Source organism: Saccostrea echinata, unplaced genomic scaffold, assembly GCF_033153115.1.
Source record: "Saccostrea echinata isolate AGI-Se365-2 ecotype Australia unplaced genomic scaffold, CSIRO_AGI_Sech_v1 ptg000033l, whole genome shotgun sequence".
NCBI lineage: Eukaryota > Metazoa > Mollusca > Bivalvia > Ostreida > Ostreidae > Saccostrea > Saccostrea echinata.
The window spans coordinates 2,728,957-2,753,861 of NW_026889782.1; the positions used below are offsets into that span (position 1 = coordinate 2,728,957).

Below are 24,905 nucleotides of genomic sequence, written 5' to 3' on the forward strand. Positions count from 1 at the left end.
CTGTCCATATTTTCGGCACGATTTAAATTCAGCTTTTCACACAGACCTTCGGATATGGCATTTTCTTCTTCAATTTCATCACATACCTGCGAGAGTTCAGTATCGGTAAATCCGCATATGTTAAAAAAGTCTAAAACACCTAAATCGCCCAGGTTAATGGTCGACAAATCGTTTAATACTTCCATCCTCCTCAACTTCATCGAAGTAAATGACTAAGTGCGCAGAAATATTCCAAGAATATAACGAGGAGTTAGCGGGAAATTACTACGAAATGTCCCAATAGTCTATAGAACCAATAATATGCCGGTTGCAGAGCGGGAAAATATAACGGAATCTATCGAATGCTGTCGGCTATATTACGAAAAACCCCGATATTTTCGTGGGTTATGTACGGGAAAAAAATGATACATTCCCGTGCTGTTTTATGGAAAATTTTCGCCCTAATGTTCCGATCTTTCTGATTGGTTCGCTGATACAAGTCAGTTAAATTACATTTTATCTCGTGAATCATGGATAATCAAGGGGGTGGAGACTCGTTTGCTTCGCAAACTCGTCACCGCCCCCTTGATTATCCATGTCACACTCGATAAAATGTACTTTAACTATAACATAAATACCGGACGCTCGTAGCGATTGTGTAAATATCTTACACACTCCATTAATGTATTTCTTCTCAAATCCTTTCTATAGATTCGTAAATATAAAAATCGCTCATGAATATGAAAAAAAGAGATATATTAAAAAACAATTAAGTGAGAATACTATTATTCGATAGTTTTTAGATCTTTAATTCATAAATTTAATAAAATATGTTATCAATAAGGAAATATTTTATCGACGCAATAAAAACATTTTTATTTTTTTGGAGCACTTTCGAAAATTAATTCACAATCACAAACAGCCATTTTCAATTTGAAACACTCGTGAACACGGAATGAATTATCAAAAATTATCACCAGAACATTTTAGCTATCAGTGTTGCACATTAATGAGAGGAATATCAGCGACATTTTCAAGTGTTCAAAATTATTTAAAAATATACATTTTCCAGCAAATGTATAGCTACATTTATAGTCTAATTTTGGTTGGAAAACTCGTCGACCACCCCCCCCCCCCCCACCTCCAAAGAATTGAAATTTATACGCAAACCTACCTCTTATAGACTCCTATAAGGTCGATGGAGAACGAAAATATTTTTACATGTTCTTTTTTTCGTTTCTTTCTTTTTTTATTAGGTTTGAGAAATACATTACTGCTTGGATTTGGACTAAATATCTGTTATTTAATTTTTATATATTGTTTTTTTTAAAGAAACGGAGAATCTCGAACCTTCAAATGTTTCCTCGTCTGGTTTGTAAAGGCGGATATAAGTTTTATTTTAAATTAAGTGAATATGTATCGAAGAACTGTGCTCGCCCCAGCGCGGTTGCACTGTCAACATAATACTTCTTCCAATACAACAGGCAATTTAAATTCAAAATAATTCTGATGAATTTCAAACGTTGCTTAGCGCTTCCCAGTACTTTCAGTACTTTGATTAATCTATTATCACAGAGTTTAACCTATATAACTTTTAGGTTGCAATTTAGAGAGAAGGGCGGATAAATAGAATGTTGGACGTTTTACGTACATGGTTCGTCCCTGTTGTTAAACTAGCATTCAAACAGTATTGCATAAGCAATATAAGTTACCTATTCGCAAGTAAAATCTGATTTCCCCCCCCCCCCCAAAAAAAAAAACGATAATGGGAACCGAAGTTCAAAGTTGATCTCCAACTTGTCAATAGACTATCATGCTAAAAACCATGTAGAAAAAAAACTCAGGGAAACGAACTGACCGACAGAAAAAGGGACAGGGAGGAAAACGCCTATAATCCTCTATGGTTTACTTTATAAAACCAGCAAAAGAATTAGTGATTAATAAAAGAGTAAGACTCAGAGATGTGTTCATATATGGAGAAATGAAATGATGAATTAAAAATTATTCTATAACACTTGAACACTTACAATGAACACTTGCACGGTGATTTTTGGGCATTTCCTATAATTTTTCAGATAGAAAATGATGAATCTCAGAATTCTACAGTTTCTTTTGTCTGCGACATGTACTTCCGCGTATGGTAAGAAACTTTGGATATATTAAGTGCATTATTTAGATAAAATATCTGATTAAATGATATATTTTTTTAATGCAAGGGCTTAAATTTAGCTGTTTCGGTTTGTTAAGAAACCAAATACACTTGCCTGGGCGACGTTACGCCGAGGATAGATATTAAAACTTCCTGTTAATGTTTCAATTATTTTGAAATGTTGATTTATAAATCTCTTTTATTATTTTTTTTATATGAAAGTTGATTTATCTCTAGATCGCCTGCACGAAAGGGTATGTTATTGTCTGTAACACACAGTTTAATTGGATTCTTATATAACCTGTACATATAAAATCAAAGTACCCAATCAAGGTGACATCTGTTGTGAATGTGATACAAGTTTATTGGCAGACGCAAAAGCGTACATTGATGAAGATAAATGGAAAATCTTTGAATAGCTTTGTTTACCTCACCAAATTACATATGCTTACAAGCATATCTTGAGAAAAATTTTAGCAAAGAAAAACTTTTTATAAGGAGGGCTTTTTCAGTTTTCTCTGTGTGGAGCCGTCTTGTTTTTCCATGTTCTGGTATTATTGTTATCCTGGATATGAACCAAAATTTTCAATTTTCTCTATGGAAGAAAATAAGAATATACATATATGTAAAGTAATATCCCTGAAGTTGTATTTTTAAGTATTTTTGTTACTGATGATTTGTGTGTTCAAATTCAAAATAGAACGATTTACTTGCTTAGACAATTAACGAAAAATTGAGACAACATTGTGAAATTGCCCAAGTGCGAATGGAACACAGGGGAAATCTGATATAAGTGTACTAAACACAGGGGAAATCTGATATAAGTGTACTAAAGTTAGTTAGTGCCCAAGGTTAAATCTATACAGTTTAAAAATAGGTCCTTTATTCTGTTCATAAGTCAATTTAGCTCTCGGGAAACCGGCCTGGCAGAAGAACAATCATCAAGGTAAAGAAATAGAATGGGGAGCAGAGAAGGCAGTGGATGGACACTTTTCTGACCGCTCAGCAGGAGGAAATCAGTGTACAATATCAGCAAATGGAAAACAGACAGCGACATGGAGAGTAGATCTACAGAGAGTGGTCAGCGTCAGTTACATCAACATCTACTACAGGACTGATAATGCACCTAGTAAGTTTGTAATCAATTTAAAATAGTTCTTTTCATTTTTGTTCATCATTATTATTCATAGCTCTATCAGATATAAAATTACGCCGATACATTTTAAATGCTTCAAATATAAACGTTGTATTCCTTGGATATGATATAGACTAATATGCCATTGAAATATAAAAATATGTTTTTAACTGAAAGACTGTAACAATATTATTAAACATTTTCCAGAAGTTTAATCAATCCAAAGTGATTCTATAGATTTCTAATGTAAAAAAAACACCTTTAAATTAGTTCAAAAAGGTCTTTAAAAGGTTGCAAAATTGATATTCAAGCCAGAAAGTTTAAAGAGATGTAAAGGTATAATAATATTTAAGAAGCCAAACATGTTAATAGGCAAAGAGTCCAAAGTAAAGGTCTTAATCGAACGTGTTTTTAATCCAGCAAACAGAGTGTTTTATACTCACAGGGTTTTCCAGTTCCCGGATATAAAATCGATTTTTATGAGCTGTCTTTCCATTATCTTTACAAATACGCTGGTCTGTGGATCTGTCAGTTGATCAATAAACTACAAAATGGCAAAATCCTACCATCAAGGAAAACACATGATTGTAATATTTATGGGTTAAATCCATCTTGCAACCACAGGATGTCTCGGTCGCCCGAATGGTGCAGTGATTAGAGGGTGTGCTCTAGAGTCGTAGAAGACACATGTTCTAACCTCAGTGCAGGGCATGCAGACCGGTCCTTCGGATGAGACCGTATAAACCGAGGTCCTATTTCGCGATGGGTTCTGACACGTGAAACCGATCCTTCACTGCTCAAGGGCCGTGATTTATCGATTTGTTGATGTTTTACGTCCCATTCGATTTTTGCCATTCGAGAATTTTTCAATCATATAGAGACGTTACCATATACCATAGACCTTTACTCGGCACTTAGGGCCGTTGAGCAGTGAGGGTTCTTTATCGCGTCAACGCCTATCGTGACAGGGGACCTAGATTTGTATGGTCTCATGCGGAAGACCCCTGATTTTCACTTCAAATGTGCCGGGCGCTTGGCGAAGGAACAGTCATTACCTATGTTCACGGCTTAGGTGTGACGCGGGGCGGCAAACGAGAATCAAATCCGGGCCTCCCGATCACGAACCAAACGCCCTACCACTAGGCTACCATCATAAGGGCCGTGAGTGGCGAGTACAGGTCTATTATTTGCAGCCTCCCACCGGCAGGTTGTGGTGTCTCAATCTGAGTGAGAAAATTCTCGAAGGGACTTTAAACAAAAACAAACAAACATAGAAACTAACAAACTCAGGAGTTCTACATGTAGCTGTAAGCTCTTTACACTTATCTTCTTCAGTTTACAGTTTAAATTCTCATTCTTAAATAACTAAATGCCTAATTTGCATTTCCTTTTCAATGTTATTACTTAGAATCGACGGTTTGATTGGTCTCATCGTATCAATTTTATTATAGAACACTTTGTAGTTACAGTTCATCATACCAACATCATATTCCAACATGTTCAATCAAGATAATTATAGATCAATGACTTGTAATCCTTCTTTTATTTATCCTGTCATCTTATTTGGCAAACAATGTATAACCCTCCTACTTTAAAAGGCTCAAACGTCCCTACTGAGTTTAACTAGTAATAAATTAATTGAGTATAGCTCATCATCACGTATTGCATGTCATGGATTTTAGAAATGAATTATAATGTTCTGTTTGTAATAGGCATACATTTTGTACATGTATATAAATTAACTCATTTGCATATTTATTCCCCAAAATAGTCTAAAATTTATTTTCTAGTAACGCATTTTCAATCAAACATCGTTTTACAATAGAATACATCGTAAATGTCCAGTAGTGTTGGAAATACAGTTTCTTGTGTTGTGGTGTTTGAGAACTCGAAGTGCCCAATATTTCCTCGCTCGAAAAAGTGTATATTGAATAGTTCGAGACTTCTATCTTAGTAGCTTGTTACATTTCTAATGCCATCTAGATTTCCATATAAGTGGACACTGTATATATCCAACACAAAACCTTATATGTAATCTGTACTTGAATTAAAAAGGAAAACAATATTATTAGCTCACCTGACCCGAAGACTCAAGTGAGCTTTTCTGATCGAAATTTGTCTCTTGTCTGTCGTTATTGTCGTCGTGGTTTTGGTAAACTTTTCACATTTTCATCTTCTTCTCCATAACCATTTGGCAAAATTCAACCAAACTTCGCACAAGGTATCCTCGGGTAAAGGGGATTCAAGTTTGTTCAAATGAAGGGCCACCCCCTCTACCTAGGGGAGATAATAAAGAAATATTGAAAATTTGTAGGTATCTTTTAAAAATCTTCTCAAGGACCACTGAGCCAAAAAATTGAAACTTATGTGAAACATTTTTTACATAGTGTAGATTTCGACTTATTCAAACCATGACCCCGGGGTTAAGGTGAGGCCACAATGGGGGATCAAAGTTTTACATAGGAATACATAGAAGAAATCTTTGAAAATCTTCTTCTCAAGAAGTAAAGCCATGTTTATTCATATCAATATGGAAGCACCCTCAAGTAGAGTAGATTGAAGTTTGTTCAAATCTTGACCCCCGGGGGTAGCGTGGGGCCACAATGGGGGATCAAAGTTTTACATAGGAATACATAGAACAAATATTTGAAAATATTCTTCTCAGGAACAGCAAAGCCATGTTTAGTCATATCAATATGGAAGCACCCTCAGGTAGAGTAGTTTTAAGTTTGTTCAAATCATGACCCCCGGGGGTAGGATTGGGCCACAATGGGGGAGCAAAGTTTTACACAGGAATGCATAGAATTATAGAACAAATCTTTGAAAATCTTCTCAGGAACAGCAAAGCCATGCTTAGTCATATCAATATGAAAGCACCCTCAGGTAGAGTAGATTTAAGTTTGTTCAAACCATGACCCCCGGGGGTAGGGTGGGGCCACAATGGGGGATCAAAGTTTTACATAGGAATGTAAAGGAAAAAATCTTGAAAATCTTCAGGAATAGCAACGTCTCGTTGAGTTATATGAATATGGAAAAAAAATCTTGAAAAGTTTTCTTCTCAAGAAGAGCAAAGCCATGATATTTAGTCATTTTGATATGGAAGCATCCTCAGGAAGTGTAGATTCAGGTTTGTTCAAATCATGACCCCGGGGGATTGGGTGGGGCCACAACTAGGGGTCAAAGTTATAAAAAAAAAGAAGATAAGGAATATATCAATAAAAAAATTTCTTCTCAAGATCACCAAGCCAGTCATAATTATCCAGAAGCATCCTCAGGTAGGGAAGTTTCAAATGTGTTCCAACATGTCCCTGAAGGCAGGGCAAAGCCTTAATAGCGGAACCACATTTATAATTAAACTTTTCAATACTGAACTGATTTCTGCTTTTTCTTAGCCAAAGTGCTCAGGTGAGCGATGTGGAGCATTGGCCTCTTGTTTATTATAACCTTATTTAAAACTTACATCTGCGTTTGTGAATATGTATATTTATACAAGTATATTAATTGTTTGTGGTATGTGTCCTAATTTATGACCTTGAATTTTGGTAAGAATTATCTTCCTCTGTGTTTAATAAATAAAACAAATCAATTCTAAAAAACTTATCTGAAAAAAAATGTCATTCTATTTCTAATGTTTTAATGCATCTTACCGCCACAGTATCTGTTGATATTATTATTATTCAAATTTCTATTGTTAAAAAATCGCTTGTCCCCATCAGCTTCTTCAATTCGACATTTCAAAAAATTTCATTAATGAAAAATTTATTGTCATTCAAACATTGATTTGACATGTCCCATTAAACTCGAAATTATAGACATCAACTGATTATTCGTTAAACTATAAAGTAATATTATAATTATACGTATGTATATAAAACGGAAAATATACTGTTAAATTGGAGTAATATTACGTATGCAAACTATGTTTATTAAAAAGAATTACAATCAGTGTGCCATCTTTATGGAAGCAACAGTTCTTGAATATTTTCTAGAAAGCCCTTTCTCAACTGAGTTAGTTCTTTAGAGCAGTTAAAAAAAAGTGGATAACAAGGTTGAAGAATGAATAGCTTTACCCTATTCTCGAAAAAAAAAAACCCTTACCTACAGTTCATAAATTTTACCTTAATCTACGGCAAAACTTTGAGGTGTGTTTTCTTGTTAATTACGCATGAATTCTATAAAGTCTCCTTCTGGGCATATAAAACTGATGCTGCGAAATAAAATGGTACAAAAGAAGTAAAATTTTACAATAGAAGTCTCAACTGTCACATATCTGCGACCTTTTTCTTCGATTATCCTGTTGTGATTTATCCAATATGCAATAATGCTTCCCCCTCCCCTCTCTCATGTATTACTGCACGAGACACCTATCGTGGGAAAATTGTTGCAAACTGAGAATGAATTTTAACGCTACTTCAGTAATTCAATGTATCACAACAAAAGGAACTGAAGAAAACATTAAATAAATCATATTAATCAAGCGTTTTGCGAAACAAAAATCATCGAAATATTTAGATTTCCAAACTGATATAACGTATTCCCTCACAACTTCTATAATGACTAAATTGTATCTCCTGACAGTCATCAGATATGCTTACATCATAGTCAAGCGCTTTCGTACACTACAAATCATCCAAATCATCGAGATATGTTAAAAATTTCAAACTGATCTAATCCAATTGCATAACGTCCGACCTGTTTCCTCACAACTTCTAAAATGACTAGATATTTTACCCCTGGAACACGTGTCATCAAATATGTGACAAGTTGCTTACATCATAATACATTTCGTATTATTGTACATGTATATACAGATTCATTGGGCGTGGGAATCTCGGGTGCTCCGCTCCCTTGATTTCCACGCCTCATGAAACTATATATTCAATACCACTCGACATCTATGATGTAACCTACACTTAATTGTTCAAGAAATTTTGAAGCTAATTTGCTAGTCCCTGAGGGCTAGAGCAGATGTATATTACTGGATAACTATTCATTTTAAACTTAAATCCGCCTCCTTCAACCGCAGGAGACATTTGAAACGATTAGACTGTGATGTCAGTCATGTCACATGACGTCGTATGTTCGTTGCATTACCTAAACAAAGTCTGAAAAGTGCAAAGGAGATGGGCGAACATAGCGTGCAGAAAGCCTATAGCTTCGGAAATATAAAAATCATGTTCAGTTTGTGAATTTAATATTTAGAGTAAAGTTCTCATATTGAAATTTATGAAATTGTGATAAACAAAACTTTTCTAAGGAAAATTTTCTCGGCAAAAGTTATTATTTTATTGAAAAAATTAATGTGGTATTCGTGGGGTTCGAACCCTAGCAATAAAAATCCTGAGTATCATTTTCTTTCGAGACTAGCACGCTAACCACTAGACTACACAAGTCCTAACGAACAGTGGCATTTAAATCATGTTTGTGATATGACCCTTGACTTAATTGACTTCAAGCATTTCTCGAAAAGATGCGAATATTATGTCATAAAAGTATATTTTTAAGGTATAGTTGGTCATTGCTCCATATTTTTGGTAACCAAACAATGTATATTTTTATGCAAATTTTGAGGATTAACTTTCAAAAAAGTGGAGCGAAGACCCACTCATATCGAAAAATAGTGTTATAGTATGCGAAAATGACTCCTTTTTCCCGCTTTAGTGTGTGTCTAATATTTCACAGGCAAACAATTTCAATCTTTGAGGGATTTTTGCAAATTGTTAGGGATTTTACATAAAGTATATTTTAATGTTAGACGAAATATCAAGGAAAATTTTGATATAATTGAAATTTAATTTTTCATCTTCATGTTTGTCACACTATAGGCTTATCGCTCGTCATGTTCACCCATCTCCTTTAAATAAATAACTCCAATACACATGATATTAAAGTGAGTTTATATTTTGGTGAACATTGTTGTTAACACGAGAACGTAGTTACATGTAGCTACAAGTTTCATCGGCATTGAATTGTTGGTCTCTAGGTTACTGCGGAAAAAAATAATTATTCTTTACGTAAATCCTTTCTAGATTATTAAATAAAATTCAAATGCCCAATTCCCTCTATATAGGAATACATTAAAATACAATTGTTTTTTTTCCGGATTTTTAGCTTGAAAGATTTATTAATGAATTACCATCAATCTCATGTGTAAAAAAAAAATAGGAAAAGTATACCGGTGCAGGAAAAGGAACACAAACGGAGAAAAAATTCAATTAACACATTTCCATTTTTAGGTCCTGGTACCTACTACGGTCGATTTGCTGGATTTTCCCTCTACGTTTCTAATACCACTCTTAAGGACGATGGTTATCTTTGTTTTCATGAGATACAAACAGTGGACGGTACACCAACAGAGAACCAGACAATAAGCTGTCCTGTACATGGACGATACGTTATATACTACAACGAGAGGAGGCCGGATGTGACGTACCCAAGTTACTACTCTCAATATGCATACATTGAATTGTGTGAATTGGAAGTTTATGGTGAGTTCAATAAAGAATCTTAAATGATTGGAATACAGAAAATCCAAATAACTTACTATAACTTAATTTTTTTCTATGTTGAGAATGACACAATGTTAATATATCTAAAACAGGTTGCTCCAATCCACAGCTTTACGAAGAAGACTGTAATGAAACATGTCCTGAGAACTGCCAGGACGGGAGATGTAACATCACTACGGGAGACTGTCTGGGTTGTATACCGGGATATAAAGGTCCTAATTGTAGTCAAGGTAAGTGAAAAAAGCAACGTTGCATGGAATATGATCTCTCATTATTTCTGATATTTTTTATTAAAAAAAAATAAAGCAATCTTCTCCAAACACATTTCATTTTTAAATAATACATTTCAATGCAAGATTTAAATTGAAACTTATAGATTTGTTCCTCTAAAGAACAATTTTTTTCTTTGTGCAATTTAAAATGATAATGGAGGGAGATTCATGATCTGATTTTAGTTAAAAGGATTTGATATTATAGCATCATAGGGATTGTTTCACATTATTTAGAGTATATATAACGCGATTCCTCTCGACATGCAACTAAAACTTAAGGATATATTCTTATATAAAAGTTTCTACCATATTTCAAATATCACCAATTATTTGTATTTTTTAGTAATGGATATATGCCGAATGCAGTTCTGTTTAAAAAAAATATCAGACAGTTTGAGGCCCGTTAGGGCCAAAAACTGTCTGATATTTTTTCATACAAAATTTATGAGGCATATATCGTACTTAAAACATTGCTCTTTAAATGGCACTTTGATTTACCTGAGACAATCCGATATTATAACAAAAGACAAAAGTGTTAATGGCCACTAAATCAATTCTTTCAAGAATGCATGCTTGAATGAAAAGTACTCAGTATTGTTTTAATCAGTTACAGTCCCCGAAACGTTCTACTTTCCCACTTGAATGTAGAGCGAACGCTGAACGAACGCAGAGCGAACGCTGAACGAACGATAGAACGATAGATCTGAAAGATAAAATTATTCTAGTTGTAAACTAAATATGTTTTATTCTTATTTGATATATACTGAAAGGAAAAAGAAACGCAGGGTAAACTTTTTAGGTGAAATGTTATATATATATTTCAAACGTATTTTCCAGTTATCCTATCTAACATTTGAAATCATCTTTAATAAAAAATGTAACAATATTCTCATTTGATTTTTTCCAATAATTCATGAGTTATTGAAACATATGACAGTACCCTCCAAAAGTGAAAAATGAAATTCTCATTATCTCACATGTCTCCCTCGCGCATCTGTCACAGCCTTGATTCTCCTATGCATGGAGTTCATCAGTGTGTTTATCCTTCTAATAAGGATATTATTCAACCCTTCCGAGAAGGCAGCTCTTAGTTGATTGAGACCAGCTTGGACATTTTAAACCCCATCCTCCACGTAGTCCCACAGACGGTTGATGTGAAAAAGATGGACTTGACGGAGACCAGTCAAGTGGATAAATGTGATTGTTTGCGAGAAAATCCTGACAAACCCTGGCAGCATCGGGAGGGGTGTTAACATGCCAAAATAATAGGCAAACGACGCACGCATGTGCAAGTTAAAGGAACACTTACGTAAAGTTGACGAGCTCACAAATCAAAATCGCGCTATCGATTTCCTTCAGTTTTGGGGTGAATGTAACCATTATGATAGCCTGCTGTATTAATAGCAGTTTTAGGGTAATGTGATGGTGATTATACAGGTGGCAGGATGAATAGCCCGATCTTGACATGGCGCTGTTACGCGTCAATGTCATCGTCACGGTTGGTTGTAAACCTTTCTACGCCCTCTCTGAGGACAGATGAGACGTTCTATTGTGGAAAAATTCACAGCAAACTGCACAGAAGACTGTCCTTGCCGTTGTCCTTACTTAGGCAATGCAATAGCCAGACCCCATGGTACTTCCGTCAACTGTACCTTGATTTCAAGAAATGCAAATCAACCGTAAATATCGAAAAACGATGTGTATAACTTAAGTGCAGCAAATGGTACTACGAGATGTGTTGAAAAACATGTCGTCATCGATATGCACGTGTTTTCTGCATTTTATCACTTTCCTTATGTGACGTCATACATTTCACGGTTGAGTAGTTCTGAACACTGACTTTAATGCACAATAACCAAGATATCCCTCTGACCAATTTTCATAATTTTCGTCTATACATGCAGTCAAAAAATTTTCGCATATTATGTTACCCTGCGTTTCTTTTTCCTTTCAGTATATAAAACCATTACAAACAATGATTTTCGAAGAGGTTATTACCAACTTATAGAATTAATTACAACTGTTGTAACGTTAACAAAAATGTATTTCCGTGTCGAGGCGATTCCGTGTAAATAATGAGAATAAAAATGAAAATATTTTGCAAGGATCTGTGGACGTATTGCATTAATACACTTGTATTTTAAAAATTTAATGCACTAATGTTTTTATGTTTCTCTTCATTTTTTTCCCCGGATGATTTACTAAGCAGACTTCTACATGTATCTGTAGACAATTCCCCGTGATCATACTCGGACAAGACGATACAAAAAAAGCATTCATATTATTTGTTATAGATTAAAATTTCGGAACTTGATATCTAAATCATAGTTTTTTGATTAAATGGACAAATTAGAGAGAGAGAGAGAGAGAGAGAGAGAGAGAGAGAGATTCCGTTTTAGCCCCCCCCCTTTTCCACAAATGCATGTATACATGTATGAACAAAAATTCTTATTTTTTATTTAAATATATCAGGCAGTGGAAGTAACCTTTTTTTAAATCAACACATTCATTTTGTTTGACAATCATAATCGTTTGTTTTTATTTTCCTGCTTCAAGTTCACACGTGCTTGTCCTGTCAATCAAAATCATTCGACACTGTGCAGGTGTGAAAGTGTCGTCATACCAAAGGCGATGTGCTATACTGTTGTATTTCCAAGAAGTTTAAACATATTTTATCATTTCTAGATCTGATTCCATCCCCCCCCCCCAAAAAAAAAAAAAAAATAATAAATTAATTAAATACATTAGGCATAAACATTTGGAATGAATTTGAAACATACTCCCTGGCCAATTTAAAATACCACCGTCGGCACGTGTATTTTTTGAACTACTATTGTTTAATGACTTTTTTAGATGCATGTTGTTTTGATACTGAAATTTGTGCTGCAAAACGCATTAACTTCTTTTTAAATAATAATAAAAATATACTGGAAATACTGATTAAGCAACCGATTCAGGCGGAAAAGGGGGGGGAGGGAATATAAAGTTATTGTGAAGGAAAGAATTTTTTCTCTCTAACACTAGACTCTATATATGTAAAGTAGAAAAAAAATGTAATGTACTCCATTTAAATAAATATCTTTTAACCACACTATCAATTTAATTCGCTCCAAAGATATTTTATTAAGTGGATATCCTCAGTACTATTTCACGGCCAGGAACACGTTAAGTTCCTAGACAGTACCGTTGTCAGAAACCTTTAAAGTTAAGCACTAAAACTGGTTCGTTGTCATGAACATACAGGTGAGGTTATGATAAAATCTGTCCGGTGTCATGCAAATATATAAGAATTTATACATGATGCCTAAATTTTAACGTTTTTGACAAATTCCAAGAATAAATTTGTATTTTGGGAAACAGATACAACATTCAGTATTCCATACAAAGATTTATGTATTTGATATCCACAATACATTTTGAGGAGTTTTGGTTGGCGATCACATGCCCATGTGTGAAGCCATGATTATGAGCTGGAAAATTATATATTTCTTATAATTAATTCATCGAAATGGTGTCTTTATTTTAAAATATGAAGAGAAACTTCATTTTCAATGTATTAGGCAACTGACAGCCTTTTGTAGCTAACATGTTTTAAGAAATCGCAGTTTATAAGCAAAAAGTCCGTTGTCAGTACATGTTAAGTTTATCTGGTCCGGTGTCATTTTTCTTAACATGTAAGTAAATCAATAAAATGCAACAGAAATGATCAAATATATGCTTAATTTAAAAGAATACAAAGCATATTACAAATACATGTATATTTGAATCTCGGGGTCGTCTTAAAGCAGCTCACACCAACGTGCTAACTATTCTGCGATGTTTTTATTTTCAATTCATTTTCTCTTAGGAACCTGCGTCCTATCTAGTATGCAAACATATACAATTCCTTGTATATCATCAGTATAACAAAATTAAAATGTTATGCTTAGGTCACATTTAAGACGATGCTCGGGCGACCATATTATTTTCGTATCGTCGGCTGAAAAAAAAACATGATCGGCCGACACTAGTATCGGGCGACGCAGAGTAGTCATATTAATTCCTAGGAACACCGATACTTTTAAAAGTAAAAAATTAATACTTATAAGTTGGCCAACCGTCACCCGATCATCGTTCGCTAGGCCGCAGTTTGATTTTCATCTTCGGTCGACAGTTGTACGAAAACCCAATTCCTAAATGTCGACCGACTGACGACCGACTTTAAAAACTATTTGCCGATGGTCGGCCGATGATCGAAGGTTGGTGGACGGACTATTCAATAAGTGCTTCAATTGAATCGGCCACAGGCGAAAAAAAATAACTTGACCCGACTGACATGCATAAAATTGGTCGGCCGACGAAAAAAAGAGATAAAAATCGGGCAAGACAACGGCCGATAATATGCAACTGATGTGGAAGCATCCTCAGGTAATGTAGATTCAAGTTTGTTCAAATTATTACCTCCGGGGGTAGGATGGGGCCACAGTGGGCTATCAAAATTTTACATAGGATAACATAGGAAAAATCTTTTAAAATCTTCTCAAGAACAGCAAACCCATGATTGGTCATATTTATATGGAAGCATCCCCAGGTAGTGTAGATTCAAGTTTATTCAAATCAAAGTTTAACATAGGAATACATAGGGGAAAATCATTAAAAAATCTTATTCTCAAGAACAACAAAGACTTGATTGGTCAAAATAAAATAAAAGCATCCTCAGGTAATGTAGATTCAAATTTGTTCAAATCATGACCCAACAGAGGGGCAAAACAGGGGATCATAGTTAAATAAAGGATTATAAAGGATATATCAATAAAAAAATTCTTTAGAAAAAAAAGCCATTATCAGTCATATTAGTTCAAAAGAATCTTTAGGTGGTGTAGATTCAAGTTTGTCTAAATCATACCCCCCCCCCCCAAACTTTAATATTAAAACTTTTGAATACCTAAGTGATTTCTGCTATTTCCGAACCAAAGTGCTCAGGTGAGCGAATTGGCCCATTGGCCTCTTGTTTTTGGTGGATTTGTGAATGTATTTGTAAATCACATTGACGTATGCTATTTCATGCAGCGTGATTCATGTGATTGTGACGGTACATTTTGTCGTCCTATTCATATTGTCGCCGGCGACAATGTGTACAAACACTCACTGAGCATATTGCCGTCTATCAGTACATGTCGATTGACAATGCATGGCAATGTTTCCATATAGATATGACTAATCATTGCTTTGCTGTTGTTGAGAAGAAAAAGTTTACGGAATTTTCCTATATATTCCTGTGTAAAACTTTGATCGCCCTTTGTGACCCCAACCTAGGCCCGCAGGTCATGATTAAAAGAAACTTGAATCTACACTACCTGAGGATGCTTCCATATAAACATATATCGCTAATCACGGGCCTACTGCTGTTCGCAATATTTGATCCAAAAATTTCAGAACGAGGAAAGGGGGGTGCAGTTCAGATTTTTTTTTTGACAAACAAAAAAATAAAATCGTTTGTGTGTGAAGGAGCGTTACTGTATAAGTTAAGTATATTATTTTATCATGAAATTTTACCTGTGGACAAAATTGGGAGTATATATAGGTTAAAAAAACAGAATTTACAAAAGCAAAGAAAAATGAAAAACAAACAAACAAACAAACAAACGGAGGGGGCAGGGTGGGATTGGGGAGGGGGTGGGATGCGCCGGTGCTAGCTATTTGATCAGCCTTTGGTTCTTGAGAAAATTTTTAAAGAGTATACCGTATATTCTAACGGAAAACTTTTATCACCAATTGTGGCCCCACCCTACCTATGGGGGTCATGATTTGAACAAAATTGATTTTGTGTTTGTTTGTTTGTTTGTTGTTTTAATATCCCTCTAGAAAATTTTTCACTCATAAGGAGACATCACCACTTGCCGGTGGAGGGCCAAAAATTTAGACCTATTCTCGGAACTCAGGGCCATTGAAAAGTGTGAGATCTTTTTCGTGCCAGAATCTAAAAAAATTAAAAGTATACTTCATGTATGTACTTTCACATAAGTATCATCTCTTCTGATCTTGAGTAGAAAATTTTGAAAGAATTATTCTTAAATATTCTTTTAAAACTTTGCTCACCTATTGTAGCCCCACCTTTTCACAGACATGATCTGAATAAAAATGAATCTACACTTAATAATAAAGCTTTCACATAAGTTTCAACTTTTCTGACACAATGGTTCTCGAGAAGATTATTTAAAGATGTCACTAAATTTTCACTAATTCTTAACTATACATGTACTTTCTTGAAAGAGGGCGTGACCATTAATTTGAACAAACTTGACTCCCTTTATCCATGTTTGCTTTCTGGTAAGTTTGGTTGAAAATGAAATTGGTCAGTAGATCTTTAGAAGAAGCTGAAAATGTGAAAAGTTTACAGACAGACAGACGGACGACACAAGAAATGTGATCAGAAAAGCTCACTGGAGCTATCAGCTGAGGTGAGCTAAAAATGTGTCAACCCCTACACCAATATATCGGCACTTGTATGAGAATTAAGCAAAAAGATGAATTCCAGATAACAATTCTACTGAACAAATAACTTTCAATGTCATATCCATGTATATATAACGAGAATAAATAATAGACTGATTTTTCAGATATCTCAAGAATTATGGTATTTTGACATATCAAAGTCATGTAAACTAATGCTGGACACAATTTTCTGAGCAACACCATTTCTCCCTACAGTATTGCGAGTAATGCTGAATAAATACAACTTGTTTACTTATTTATCAGCCAAACACTTTGTCCTTTTGTCTCTCTCTCTCTCTCTCTCTCTCTCTGTATGTCTCTCTCTCTCGCTTCACGATCTTAGTAAATATTCAACACACATCGGCGATAAAACGTGCCGATACTTGACTGTACATTTTGTCTTCCATTACGCAGGAGGAAGAAAAAGGTTCGTCTCGGTACAAATTGTCGCCGGCGACAATATGTATCGATGGACGACGATATGTGCAGTCAGGGTAGGTACATTTTGTCGCCGACGACAATATGTACAAAACGACAATATGTACCGTCACACCTCTCTTTTTGATGGCATGCTTAACGATACCTAAAACAACATAAGATTGTCCTTCGTAGTGTATACAATACAGTAGCGACGACGGACCGATGACAACGGACTGAATTTTCGTATCTTGTCATGACAACGGACAAAAATTTAAATAAATCAAAATTTTCAGTTTTAATTTGTTCTCAATTTTTCTGTAAAGGCTTACAACATGTCTTGATACTGTCTGCACCAATTGGTGTGTATATTATATTCTGTTTACAAAAAATATAACATCTCGGAAGGAAAATGAATAAAATCCACATGTGTTTTCAACAGGGTTTAATATCGCCAACGCAAACTCCTCTTTTATCACTTGTTTTTAACGGCTGAAATTCATACAGCACCAAATAGGGTATCAGCCCTGTTTCCCATTGCAATTTCAGACATTGTTAAAGATAATTTAACTTGAAAAATGAAAAACTTCTCACAACCTGTCTTCTCAAGTCATGACACCGGACGGATTTTATCATAACCTCACCTGTATGTTCATGACAACGAACCAGTTTTAGTGCTTAACTTTAAAGGTTTCTGACAACGGTACTGTCTAGGAACTTAACGTGTTCCTGGCCGTGTATTTTTAATACTCAGAACTAGTTCTAATATGTATTTCTATATTAATTGAAAAAAAAGTTAGATATAAATATTTTCGTAATTGACATGGATTATAATCTCTCCATTAACGATTTGTCGTCTTTAACATAACAAAAAGTGGCAGTGCTTGAAGTATCCGTTTATTGCCCGTATAAAAATTTAATTTTTCATCATCGTTCTACATCCATTCTTTCCAGAGTAATTTATTAAATAGCCTAACAGCTAAGTTAGAATAATAATAAAATATATTGTAGATAATATATTCCCATGAAATAATGATCCTTTAAACACGAAACATTAATGTTAATTATTAAATTTAAAATCTTGTAAATCCTTACTTATAAAAAAGATGTCCTTTCACTTCGGAGTTCCGAATGAAAGTGAAGACTGAACGGTAAGTGAACGCTGAACACAAGGTGAACGCAAAATGAACGAACGGAGAACGCGAGCGCACGGTGAACGCAGAACGCAAAACTGTGAACGGAGAGCGAGCGGTGAACGCACGGTGAACGAACGGTGAACGCACGCTGAACGAACGGTGAACGAACTGTGAGCGAACGGAAAGTTGGGACAGTAGAACGTTTCAGGGACTATACACAGTTATGGGTATTTGAAGTAATATAATTGCTTGGAAATGGAGAGTAGGACTGAAATGTCCTCAACCGAATGCATAGAGCTCGAAGAAGTGCATTGGATTATAATACAGACTGTCTAGTGAATGGAAAGGAAAATGCAGATTAGAATTTTGATTTGAACTGAAAATAGAGAAAATGAAGCTGATGCTGAAGGTATATTAATTTTTAATTACTGGCATTGAGAATAACTTTACAGGTCCGTAGCAATGCCTTTTAAAGGGGAACCTCCAAAAAATAAACTGACAAGCACCCCCCTCCCCCCAAAAAAAAAACTATAAAAAAAAACCCCGTAAACTGTTTAAACCCGAAAATCCTATATAAGAAGGGGGAATCTTTTTTTCTACTTTTAGATACACTTTTCTAAAGAAGAATTCCGAAATTTGTCAGTGCTTAACCTTGCAGCAACAAAAAATGTTTATTTGTGTGTGTGTGTGTGTGTGTGGGGGGGGGGGGGTTATGAAGATTTACTTTGAAAAAAAGAGTTACATGTCTAATGGATAATTTTTCAATATAACCAGAAACAGAACTCTTCTGTGATTAAAATGAGAGATTTACCACAGTCAACTCTGCTGTATAAATATTCATTGGTTTCAACCCAGAATAAGAAAATTTCTGAATTTTTAACACTGGATGAAAACATCACTTGAGGTCAAACATATTTATTACAAGTTCAGAGAGATCGTGTTTGAAACTTTAACTTATTTTATCCCTTCCTATTTCAGAATGAATCATTTTTTAAATTTCTCAATTCTGTATGATCACTAAATAATATTCTGTTTGAAAAAATTATGTGCACATAACGAAGATCAAACATTGGTATTTGCTAAATAATCACACTTGAATTTCTTTTGTTCAGTAACAGTCCAATTTTGAAGGATATCAGTACTGAGACAGTCTGATATTACGATTAATATCAGACTGCTCACTAATATCGGACTGCCACAGGTAAATATTTAGACTGCAAGAACAAAGATGTGACATCACAGCACTGTTTTAATTATAATATTGTAAATTTTTCTTTACAAATGTAATTTTCTGTCACTTGTTATCTTTTGAATGTTTACGTGCAGGAATGGGTAAATAATGGTGATTATTATATAATCTATAAAAAGTCCCTGTATAATCTATACAAACGCAAACAGTTCATTAAACTACATATTAACTGGATTTGAAGCTGTATTCACCGGAGGGTAAGTGCGCGTGCAGCGGCATTGTGACGTCAGAATCAATACCTCAAACAACGTTGAAATCAATGGTTGCAACGGCCGGAGCCAGCTGTATTTTTCAACTGAGCAGAAAAATTGTTAGGCAAGTCTATCGCAGGATTATTTTATATGACATTTCGATGTCTTTCATGTACACACAACGAAAGGAAAACACGAAAGTTATAAGTTGTAATCTGGACATTTTATTTATTTTTCTATGACAGAATATCGTTAATGAAAACTGAATCGTCAAGCAGCGTTAAATGTCTTATTCATTCAAACCCCACCTATATAATAAAACAATTATGGATTCTTTCGGTGCTGAATATGGTTTGTTATTCACCAGAAAAATATCAATGGTGAATATTCAACATTTAGAAATATGAAATTAAAAAAATATATTTAAATGAATAAAATGGGACCTGTGAAGTTATGAAAAGTAATCTCTTGTAAAATTGATTTCAATACATATAATTTTTCTTTGTAAATAACATCAGATTATTATTTTATATTATATTTTATGCAAATAAAATCAACTATTCTAAAATAATACATCTATGAACTATTTTGGAAAATCTTCAAAAATACTTTATTATTGTTTTTAATACGAAAAAAAAACAAAACAAAAACAGACAGACATATAAATAAATAAATAAATAAAATAAATAGAAAATTAATAAAAAAAAAAAAACATAATAACAGAAAACATGGATCAATCCAATAAGTTTTAACAACATTTAGGACATGATTACAATTAGAAAATGTTCACCTTGAAGCAATTTGAAAGCCTAATAGAAAATGTGGGCTGAATTCAGTTAAAAACAAATTAATAAATACACAAATACTCTATGTGGATGTTATTATCATTATTTTATGACATACGAAGATAACGAACAGTAATCAAGCTCACAAATCCATTTGAACACAGAGGTGGGATCAGGTCCCACGGATGAGTAATCACCTCTTATTTGATAAAAATATTTCTCGGGAAAACCCTGACAAAATTACTTCCCCCTACATCTTCTCTGAATACGCCGTAAAATAAACGTACGGGATATTAGAAACTGAAAGAAATCTACAGTTGTGCGAGTGTTTCCAATGAAGCGAGATGTCCCGATATACCTTGTTTAAAAATTCCACTCAGTGTACAAATAGATGTATGAGACTTTTTTTTTAATTACAAGTGCAATGCAACTGGACGGTGTAAAACCATTACAAAATTGCAATGCAGATATTTTAATTATTAAATTAATGACATCCTGCCTTGTTCGTTTGACTGTACAAGTAGACTCAAAACGTCAAACCGTTTAAATTTCTTTGAATATTTGAAACATAATTTTAGCTTGTGAGGAACAAATGTATGGTCTTGAGTGCATGTATCCTTGTGGCAACTGTAGTGACGGAGAATCCTGTCACCATGTCAACGGCACATGTCCCAGAGGTTGTATTGAGGGGGTGGAGGGCACAACATGTCAAAATGGTAAGACATTATGGAATTTTCCTTGTACATTTATTGAACTTAAAATTGATTATGCTATCTTTACTTTCTTATGTTTTCGAAATAAACAAACAAATTGACTAATCGCAGCAAACGTGTTTGTAAAATTTATTTAGAATTTTAGGACAAAATGCACATATACCATGTTTCACGACTAACTATGCTCTTTTGATGCTTGGATTATAACCCTGGACTTATGATTCTTACAATCTTGTGAGAAAACAGTATCATTACTATATTCATTAAGCTTGTCTCCTTGAAGATTAAAAAAAATATATTAAAAGATGCATTTAAAATGTATAATCAATTGTGACATGACCCGGCCAGTTTTCCTTTGATGTCAAGCGTACAATAACTGTGATACAGAACACTTTTTGTGGGCGTTTCTTATGCAAATGAGCAGAAACTGTACAATAACTACGATACAGAACGGTTAATTTTTAGCGATGACTGAAAGCTGTATCAGTATCTTAAATAAGATAGACATAAGAATCATTCAAATCGCATGATATAGAGCTGTTAGTACATGGCCGTAGGAACCGAGGGGCACGGGGAGGGGGGCATGCCCCCCCCCCAATAATTTTGCCGATATATAGATTACTATAGTAAATATAAATACTATATGCTTGTGCCCCCTCAATAAAAGCGTCTGATGCCCTTTTTTTTGCTTGTCAATGAATTTGGAATTTGCTTCGTACGGGCCTGTAGTACATGTATTTACTCAAAATTTACTCAAAATTTGAAGAGTGAATTTAGGATGGAATTTTACAAAATACAGTTACCTGTGGAGGATTGAAAAATAAATTAGAAAGAAGGGAGTGGGGTAATTCCAAAATGATTTTCTTTGACAAAAAAAAAAGAAAGGAAAATCGTATTTTTGGGGCTGGGGGGTGGGGGAGTGGGGGGTTAGATTCATAATCAGCCCTAACACTATGTGTGTGATCGTTACGTGTTGATAAATTAAAGTGTACACAAGTTTAGCAAACATAAATTAAGAAAGCCAAAACAATAACTCAAGGGGGGGGGGGCATACCAGCCATTCATTACTTGACCCGCCTTGGTCACTCTTACATTTTTTTTCAAACACGAAGGTAATATTTGCCCCTTTTTTAATCTGTGCATTTCAGTTAGGAGCCAGGAATACTGTATATGACGACTGATGGATGACGTACATTGTCGAATATTTCTCTCAGAATATAATCTCCCCAAACATTTTTTGCTTCAATTACATTCCTACATGTTTATTATGTATCAAAATGTTTTGCACGGTATTCCTTAAAGCTTAAATAAAAAAAAATGTTCGCAAGACCTCAAAACAGAGGAAGAACCTACGCAATAAAATCTAAATTAAATTTTGGGAAAACACAATTATATATCACCTCTCATAATTAAAATTATCTAAATTGATAGATACCTAAACTTCCGCCTCACACGGCATTTCAGTTACGACTGATAAAAATGGGGTACGTCATCAACTTTCTGCAAAATAATCTGACTGGCTGAGAGATGTGTAGCCAAATACAGATGTAAATTAGTGAGGTCATATGAAAGGTCATGTCACGTCATTTATAATACTCGTTTCCTACTGAATCTGAGATACAGGCGCTCTCGCCTTAAGCCCCGCCCTGTATCTCCGATACAGTAGGAAACTCGTACTCTAAATATTACTTAGCCCAACCTGATTTTTGGTGTCCACCATTTTAAGGAAGGGCTTATTATATATAGTATAAGATATTTTAATGCCAAAGCAGGTATATAAGTAAATGATAGATGAAATGATTAAATGATACGATCCCATTAAGCAGTCTATGCCATCTTACTTGTTTACATTAGCTAAAGTCCTAGTCAAATGCAATGAGAGAAGCAGGATGAAGTGTAATCATTTGATAGAAATGCGTGAAAATCCTACTCATACGTTTTATAAAGGAATCGATTTTCATTTTCGTCTTTGAAATTGTGTCCTTTATGTACTAATGAAAACTCATTAAAAACCCAGAAAAACATGACTGGTTATGCCATGTTTGACATAGAAAAGCGTGGTAGGGCAGTTGGTATAATGTTTTCATGATGCTCCTTTGGAGATGTTTGCTTAAAAAATGAAGCACTTAAAAAATTGTTTTTTATTGATTGAAAAGTACTTTGTCTAGATAAAAGAATGTTAAAATGTCCGCTGTGGGTAAACACCACATTTAATAGACACTTAAAAAATTGTTTTTTTATTGATTGAAAAGTACTTTGTCTAGATAAAAGAATGTTAAAATGTTCGCTGTGGGTAAACACGACATTTAATAGACACCACACGACTATTGCAAGATTGAACCGTAAAATCGTGGCAGTCGGAAGTGTAACGGATCGGGTACGGATGCCAAAGCACTAAATGGCTACTAGGCGACACCTTAGACCTTTAGCTTGATATCGTTCGAGATACAGGATCACCGTCGCTGTTGCTGCTTCTCTGACAACTATCTTTAACTGCCAATCTTATATCAGCGCACAAAAGGTGCGCAATCGTCTTCGGAAATAGATTACGCGCAAAGGGGTCCTTTGAGGGTGTTATGTTGAAATATTTACATTCCATATGTATTTTACTAAAAAATTGTTTGAAAAGCTACGGCATTAAAATATTATACATGTAACATGAACGAGGAGGTCAAAAGGTTAAAGTATGATTTTATTTTGATGTCACAAACGATGAACGCCGTGTAAGTGCAACGTCATAAATAAAAATCATAACATTCCCTCACATTGAACATTTTAAGGGTAGAAGCTCGTCCATAAATTGTAAATTATCTGAAGAATTATACAGGGAATTTGATATATTACTCACATTTGCAGACAAGCCAGAAAGTAAAAATATGTAAATATAAGCATTGAATTATAATTATTATTTTTGGGGGGGAAGATGTAGTCTCATTGCTGCAATGGTGTGTGCAGACAAATTTTTATAACGCGCTGACGGGATAAGTAATCCATGTGTATTGTGTGTAAATAATTTAAATTATATTCTTAACACATTAGAACTTTGTAATATTCGATCACATTTTTCATAGTGTTAGGAGGATTCATACCACCAAAAACTCAACGATCAGATTACTCAAAAATGGTTTAGGAAAACTAATAATTCCGTAAAGGTATAACTTACAGATTTCTTTTGAAAAAAAATCGAGACATCTATTTTTCTCCTTTTAGGAAATCATGTATATTTTCCTTTTGATTATTATGAAATAGAAAAAAATAGTAATGAGGAAGAAAGTACATACAATGTCCATGAAATATATGGAGATAACGAACAGTATTCAAGCTCAAAAGTTCATTATACAATACAAAATAGGAGCAGAGCAAACACGGACCTCCAAACATCAGAGGTGGGATCAGGTGCCATGGAGGAGTGAGCATCCCCTGCCGACCGGTCCATACAATACATTGATGGAAATGCATTGAAAAATTTGTTCTTTCACAATGCTTTTAGCTCTTCTGAGCCAAAGGCTCAAAGAGCTAATGCTATGGCCATATGTGCGGCGTGCGGTGTGCGTAAACTTTTTAGAATATGGGCCATAACTCAAGAACCCCTTGGCCAATTATTGTCAAATTTGTCACAAGGTATCCTTGGCCCAAAGGCTCCCATTTAGACTAAAACTGGGGTTGTGACCCTTTAACAAGGGGAGATAATTAGGAAAATAGAAACAAAAGTACTGGTTGCTAAAAAATCTTCTTCTCAAGAACCACTGGGCAGATTATTACCAAACTTACACAAAAGGATGAGGATATGTTGTAGATTAAAATTTGCGCGGGGATTTACCCTGGGGCAAAGGGCGTGGTCTCAAGGTCACTTCAAAGTTGACCAAAAATTACATTTTATTAAAATGTTGATATTT

At 34.5% G+C, this 24,905-nt stretch overlaps 1 protein-coding gene across 1 annotated transcript in view; it reads left to right on the forward strand.

The window, feature by feature from the left end:
* The first annotated feature begins 2,061 nt into the window (after positions 1 to 2,061).
* LOC133199266 (receptor-type tyrosine-protein phosphatase T-like) overlaps positions 2,062 to 24,905 on the forward strand; it is a 46,412-nt gene continuing 23,568 nt past the window's right edge. Inside the window, exons 1-5 of the mRNA XM_061335100.1 lie at positions 2,062 to 2,119; positions 3,027 to 3,257; positions 9,500 to 9,751; positions 9,865 to 10,002; positions 20,875 to 21,012. Coding sequence (XP_061191084.1) covers positions 2,062 to 2,119; positions 3,027 to 3,257; positions 9,500 to 9,751; positions 9,865 to 10,002; positions 20,875 to 21,012 — 817 coding nt within the window. The remainder of the gene's footprint in view (positions 2,120 to 3,026; positions 3,258 to 9,499; positions 9,752 to 9,864; positions 10,003 to 20,874; positions 21,013 to 24,905) is intronic.